This window comes from Physeter macrocephalus, chromosome 16, assembly GCF_002837175.3.
Source record: "Physeter macrocephalus isolate SW-GA chromosome 16, ASM283717v5, whole genome shotgun sequence".
Lineage (NCBI taxonomy): Eukaryota > Metazoa > Chordata > Mammalia > Artiodactyla > Physeteridae > Physeter > Physeter macrocephalus.
Genome location: NC_041229.1, coordinates 19,801,973 through 19,809,526, shown reverse-complemented (window position 1 = coordinate 19,809,526; position 7,554 = coordinate 19,801,973). Strand labels below are relative to the sequence as shown.

Sequence of the window (7,554 nt, the reverse complement as noted above, 5' to 3'; positions counted from 1 at the left end):
CATCCGGAGCCTGTGCTCCGCGACGGGAGAGGCCACAACAGTGAGAGGCCCGCGTACCGCAAAAAAAAAAAAAAAAAAAAAAAAAAAAATGGAAAAAATAGAGAAAAATAATGATGGAGGATAGAGAAAAAAGCAGTGGTCAGAAATAATTTATACCTGGCTTTCAGATACATTATACCATTGCTTTTACAACAGATCCTATTAATTTTCTTCACTTAGATTAACATTAAAAATAACATACATCAACTGAAAGCTGAAGGTTGTAGCTAAGACTTAGGCTAAGAAGTAGGAACAAAACAATTAGGGATTAAAATACTGTCATCATTATTTACAAAGTAAAGGGTTTACAGAAGAATGATTAACTTCGTTCTGTGTAGCAGGACTTATTCTGGAAAGTCACATGCAGTTCTTAAACATGATAATTTATATTTATATTCTGTATTATTATTTATCTATAGATTGATTATTCAGAAGACCTAGGTTATGAAACAAGTGTTGATCCCCTTTCTCCCTACGGCAGGCTCAGAAAAACCATGATGTTACTACAGTAGGTTAAAGAGCTTGACAGTTTTTAGTAACTGTCTATTTTAATGGTTCTCTACTTCTTGCTATTCTTATTCTAGACAAAAGGTTGGACTGGGGATATTTTGGTTTTCTAATTTTGTACATCAATATAACTAAAACAAATTAAGGCTCAGTCTTACCTTAAAGGAAAGAATTTTGTTCTTACAGGAGAGAGTAGAAATTTTCTTAAAGTGCACAGAGATGGTTACTGCCAGACCTCTAGTGAGGCTGTCTTTATACATACATATGATAAATATGGTCTGGGGTGCATTATCTAAAATAAACATTCACAAATGAGAACACTAGTTAGAAGAATTTTTCCAAATAAGCATTTAGGGAAATTAGCCAAAGGATAATCCTTAATAGGCCCATTACCAATCCCACACTCTGAGATTCAGCCATGTAGCAGAAGGAGACTATACACAGTGACACACATATTCTTTAAAACACATTTAAATATGTATTATAATACAAATGCAGCAACTTTTAAAGTGTTTTAGAGATATTCTGAATTCTAAAAGATTGTCTTTAGCTTTTAAACGCTAAATAGAATATTAAAGCTCTATCTGTTAAGGTAAAAGTTCAGCATTTTTCAAGAGTGCACCATTCACTTTTTCAACTCTGCCTAAACGCTGATATTTGAAATTCATTCCTTGAAAGGCACAGTAAAGTTATTCATTTTCTAAGGCACTCTAAATTTCTGGTGGGAGACAGACTTATTTGAAGTGCTTGTATATTTATATTTAATTTTGACTTCTGAAAATGTTATCAGCAATTTCAGCTATAACCAGCAGGTATTAAGAATCCAACTCAATGGAGAGCATATACAGTTAATGCATTTACAGTGAAGGGATGGTGATCCAAATGTAGGCTCAAAGATCATGACCCCAGCACTATCTTTATTGTATCAATTTTTCAGCCCAACTAAAAATTATGGATACCCTATAAAGTTTCTTGTAAGTGAAGTTACTACTACCATGACTTTTCATGTAAGCATTAGGTCTATCACAGAAAATGTACGCAGTTAAATGGAATGGGAAGAAGTAGCTTGTCATTTCCATGTTTACAAATGTATATAAAAAAATACCTGAACAGTCAGAATCAGGCATATCCTCAAAGACGGGTTGACTTCCCTGGTTAATGAAGAGAACTTGGTCGTTCAAATTTCGTATGACTGAGAACTTAGGTTCAAGCTTGCCAAAGTAATCTGATTCCAGGTCTTCTACAACACACATGAAATCTCATTTAAAAGATAATCTTTTTTTTCTAAATTTACAAATAGGCACATTATATATTCCAGTTTTCAATAACAATCACAATCTTCTGTTATAGAAGCTAAGGTAAAGTTGCACAGTGCTTTTTAACCCACTTCAAGGGGGATACCTTGATTCTTGTTATCACTCAGAACCACTCTACTTTTGAAATCTTAAATTCAAATATCCTACTTTTGACCACAATCTCCTATCCTTTTAGTTTTCTTATACTTTTCTTCCACTTTACTGAGACTTCCTGATTCTTACATTTTCTTCCTATCTAACCTCTTCCTGTCTTCCCTTTCTTCTCTATGCAGCCTGGACCTCATGGTTCATCATTTTATCTACCCTTTTGCCAGTATCTTAAATCCCAAACTCATTTGTCTTTTACTACAAAACTCTAAACCTGGCTGCTGAGTGTGCTGCTGGTAAACAATCATACAAATGTACAAATTGGTGCCATAACAAACACATCAATTGTCAATACTTCTTTTCCAGTTCAGCATTCTCTTCCATAGTCCATAGTTTCAATTTCAAGCCTTCTTCATTCTCCTCAGGATCTCTGCATCATCACCTCTGCTTTCACTTTCAGCATATGATTTCCTGCTACTCCACTTACAAACTTAACTATGGCATCACCTGTTATTTCCTCTGCCCTCTTGTCCCAAGGGAAATGTGAAAAAGGTGTCTCTTCTGCTACCTAAGGTTAACCCCATTTGTGCTCTGCATGTACTTTCAATTAAATCTTGATTTATCAATTATTCCCTCTCTTCCAACAACTCAGCAATTCTACTCCCTGGATTTTATCCTAAGGAAACATTAGAGAAATGTGTAAATATTTCTCTACAAGAATGCTTATGGGAACACTTTAATAATAAAAACAAACTGGAAACAACTTAAATGTCCATCAATCGGGAATTGATCAAATAAATTTTGATATGCCCTCACTATGAATTATCATGAATTTAATATAATTGTAATTATTCATTGCCATGGAAAGATGTCCATGTGTATTAAACTAGAAAAAGAAGCTTAGGTATAGTATTTTATATATATATATATATATATATATATATATAAAACATCAAAATGATAGCAATGAATATTTTGGGTTTTTTTCATATTTTAGTTTCTCATTTTCTTATCTTCATTGCCTGAATTATTTATATAAAAAAATTATTTTTATAATCAGAAAACCATAAGGCTTTTCATTTTGAGATTTAAAACACCTCCATCAGGGCTTCCCTGGTGGCGCAGTGGTTGCGCGTCCGCCTGCCGATGCAGGGGAACCGGGTTCGCGCCCCGGTCTGGGAGGATCCCACATGCCGCGGAGCGGCTGGGCCCGTGGGCCATGGCCGCTGAGCCTGCGCGTCCGGAGCCTGTGCTCCGCAACAGGAGAGGCCACAGCAGAGGGAGGCCCGCATGCCACAAAAAAAAAATAAAAAATAAAACACCTCCATCAACAGAATCCTACTTTGCAGCTAGTATTGTTTCTCTCCTCCTTTTAATAGCCAAGCTTCTGGCAAGAATTGTATGTATCATTTCCTTACTTTCCATTCACCCTTCTACTCATTGCAAGCTTCTCCTCACTGGCTCCATTTCTCCATCAAATTGCTTTCACCAAGATCACCAAACTCCCTGTTGCTAAATGTAATAGATACTTTCTGGCTCTTGGTTTTCAAGGCTACAAAATTCAACACAGTGCCTATTATCTCTGTCTTGAAACGCTCTCCTGGGATTCTGCGGCATTCTCTGTTTTTCTTCTTCCCCTTTGGTCGCTCTGTTCTTTGTTAGCTTCTCTTTCTACTGAATCCTTTAAATGTAGGTATTCCTTAGAGTTTAGTCCTTGGCTTTTACTTCCTCACGCTACACATTTCCTCTGATTTGTCATGTTATTCTTATAGCTTCAGATGTAATTTCTATTGTATATATGTCTCCCACATCCATATATCCAGCCCCAAATTTTCTCCTGAGTTTAGAACCACATGTCCAAGAATCTACTAGACATCTCCATTAGGATGTCCCACAGATATCATCACTTATCATCAATAAATTCATCATCTATCTTCCTCTTTGCCCTGCAGACCTCTCTACCCTGCTCTTCCTCTTGCATTTCTTATTTCACTGAATGGTACAACTTGCCTACATTAAAAAACATAGGCATCATCTTTTCTGTCTTTCTTTCCATCCCCTTCCAAACCCATGTCCTGTTGATTCTTCCAAGTTTTTCTAAAATCCATTCACAGCTCTTCAATGGCACCCCACTGTGCCTACCTTAATTCATGTCGCCATAATTTCTCATAGGGACTACAATAATAGCTTCTTAATTGGCATTCCCCTCCCCTCTTTTTTTGTCCCACAGCAATTCTTTATACTGAAGCCAGAAGGAATTAGCATTCAATTTTAATTAAAGTTAACATTCAGAGATACGATCATGTTATCTTTGAATTTTAATGAATGACACTGCCACCCAGAATAAAGATTATATTTTCCATATTTTCCTTACAGTTGGTGCCATATGACTAAATTCTAGTCAATGGAGTATGAGTGGATTTGATGTTTACAACTTCTAAATAGAGCTTTTAAAAGGAGTGGGCTTGTCTTCCTCTTATTTTGAACGCCTTCTTGCTAGCTGGGATATGGACCCAGGAAGTGTAATGATGATTTTCAAGTATGTAAATGAGTTCAACAACTAGGGATGATGGAATAGAAGAAGACAGAAGAAACTTTAGATTCCAACATCATCAGGCTGCATCCAGCCATACTAATACTGAACTGCCTACTTGGATTCGTATTTGAGAGAAATATTTTCTATCTTATTCAGTTACTGTATTTTTGGATCTCTTTGTTACAGCAAACTAATCTGTATCCTAGATCATACATATTGTGCTTAATCAATCCCCATTACCCCAAAGATAAGGTCTAAATTCCATATCTTGGAATAACAGAAACTTCTTGATCTGCACCCTATTTATCATTCTTCTCTCATCATTTTCCTACGCTTACTCTACTCCCATTCTGAATTACTCTTAATTCCTCATACATACCATGCTTTCTTTCATATCTTGATCTTTGCATGTGTTCTTCTCTCTGCATAGAATACCTGCTCTTGGCTAACCCCTATTTACTCTTCAATTCTGTTCCTCTTTCAAAATGTCCTCCCAGAATCTACTGGACTAAATTAGGTGCCCTTCTATGTGCTTCCATAGCATCTGTGCCTTCATAACACTTAACATACCACATTCCACTTGCCTCCCTAATGTGCCTACTTCTCCCTATAGGAACTGTGTTTTGCTCACAATTGTATTGTAGGGCCTAACATAATGCCAGAGATATAGATGCCAATATTTATTGAATCAAATAAATGGGAGTAGGGCAATCTTTAAGAAACATAAGGAGCTATATGACAATAACATTTCAATAAATCTGGAAAAGAAACTGGAAGGAATAGTACTTTTCAAAAGTTCCTGTTGTATATTTCCAGTCCAGTAAGGATCAACTTAAGAATAGAGAAAGTGCTTTTTAAGGAAAAGGATGAGAAACTAATGACCTTTAATAATCTGGGGGTCTGTGAGAGCAGCGGTCCCCAACCTTTTTGGCACCAGGGACCGGTTTCTGGAAGACAATTTTTCCATGGACCGGGGCCATGGTTTGGGTGGCGGGATGGTTCAGGCGGTAATGTGAGTGATGGAGAGCAGCAGGCGATGCTTCGCTCCCTCACCCTCTGCTCACCTCCTGCTGTGCGGCTGGGTTCCTAACAGGCCGCTGACCGGTACTGGTACTGGTCCACGGCCCAGGGGTTGGGGACCCCTGCGTTAGAGGATCATAGGCTTTATATGCGTATGATCTTCCCTGAATGCCAACAGGACAAGGAATGGGTACATCTACTTAGGAAGACAATGACTCAACCTAATAGGTCTGTTTGCTCTACTTTCCCCCATCTCCTCTACTTCCAGAATTCTCTGAACCCTGGGAGCCTCCCAGGCTTCTTTTCAGAGCACTTCTGAGAGGGAAGGTTGAAGAAGGAAGATGTTCCTGATTTTGGACAATTCTCATGCTTCAACCCCTTTTCCTATGTACTCCAGAGAATCCATGACTTTCTGCTAATCTCAGGATCTATGTAACAGGCAAGGTCTATTTTGTAGATTCTAATAGCTGAGAATTTCCTAAGATGTAGAGAAGCGTATTTTATTAGAAATTCCCATATAGTCATCTTTATTCCAAGGCAGTGCTACTGAGTCCACATTCCTCTGAGGGAACATTAGCTTCTCAAATAGATTGGTACCAGTTTTTCAGCTGAGAATGGTGATATGGATGTGCTGGTGGGATGCTTACTCAAGTAGGTATTTATTTTTACAAAGAAAGAGAAATAAATTTATACTTTACCATCATTTTCAGCTAAAGGGGAAAAAAGAGAAACAAAATATGTTAAATTCTATATTTCTACTCAATTTCCTCTCATCCTTCTCTTTTATTACTCTTTTCTGCCCCTCTGCATTCTTTAACCCCTGTCTTACTGGTGATGGCTTTTGTTGGCCCCATAAAAATATAATATAATCATCCAAAAGGTCCCATAAAATGAAGCTAATTAGATTTAGTGTGATCTCAGGTATGTTAGATATAAAGCCTAAATCTAGGGTTTATAAATTGAAGTTTGTAGCCAAAAAGAGATTTTATAAAATGATAGATTTTACTCTTAAATTTACTGCTTCAATGGAAAGTCACCTAAGAACTTTCTATGAAGCTTTCAAATGAAACCAAACAGCCCAAGGAAGTTTAATCATAAGAATCTGTTTTTAGGGGCTTCCCTGGTGGCGCAGTGGTTGCGCGTCCGCCTGCCGATGCAGGGGAACCGGGTTCGCGCCCCGGTCTGGGAGGATCCCACATGCCGCGGAGCGGCTGGGCTCGTGAGCCATGGCCGCTGGGCCTGCGCGCCCGGAGCCTGTGCTCTGCAATGGGAGAGGCCACGGCAGAGGGAGGCCCACATACCACAAAAAAAAAAAAAAAAAAAAAAAAAAGAATCTGTTTTTATTTGTCAAATGTATTTACATAAAATGGTATAACGCACAGAACTCTAGATTTCAGATATGTATCTCTTACGTAATTTACCAGGTTGCTTTGGGAATTTGTATATCCAATTTTCTGGGATTTTCATGACGTGCACCTGCAGCCACCTTGTGAGTGGGCTACTACTAACTAAGTGCCAGGACATGTGGCAAGACAAGGTGCTGGGACCTTGGACATGTTATGGTTAATTTCTAGAGACCCAATATATATATATTTTTTCCAAGAGAAGTGTGTCATTAGTGTTACAATGGAATTTGGTGACAAAAAACAAGTCACTTAATAGTTCACCTTACAACATCTTTTCTAGTTGAATACATTTATCTAAACCCTGTATTTGGTCTATGGTTTTGAACTTACCTACAAAGTAAAGTGTATTGTTAATAAATTTCATTTCCACAAAGCTGATGCAATTGTCTTCTACTGGTTCAGCAGCCATCTTTATTCCTAATGAAAGCAAAGAGTCATCTGTTAAAAGGTAGTGACTGTTCCTTTTACACAAAAGGAATCTTTTACCACTTATTGCCTTGTTCTACCTCCAATTTCAGAAATCCAGCATGCTGACGAACACTCTGGACATTTAATAAATGCCAGGAGTCTTCACTTTATGAATGTACAAATTCAAATGTTCTTTTGCAAACCATTAGATATTTGGAATCTAGAAAGCATTTTC

At 37.6% G+C, this 7,554-nt stretch overlaps 1 protein-coding gene across 1 annotated transcript in view; it reads right to left on the bottom strand.

Moving 5' to 3' along the window:
- The window catches only part of IL18 (interleukin 18), a 9,477-nt gene extending 2,157 nt beyond the window's left edge, over positions 1-7,320 (bottom strand). The window contains exons 1-4 of the mRNA XM_024131274.2: positions 7,242-7,320; positions 6,204-6,215; positions 1,652-1,786; positions 705-838 (exon numbers count right to left, since the gene is read on the bottom strand). Coding sequence (XP_023987042.1) covers positions 705-838; positions 1,652-1,786; positions 6,204-6,215; positions 7,242-7,320 — 360 coding nt within the window. The remainder of the gene's footprint in view (positions 1-704; positions 839-1,651; positions 1,787-6,203; positions 6,216-7,241) is intronic.
- Between the last annotated feature and the right edge of the window lie 234 nt (positions 7,321-7,554).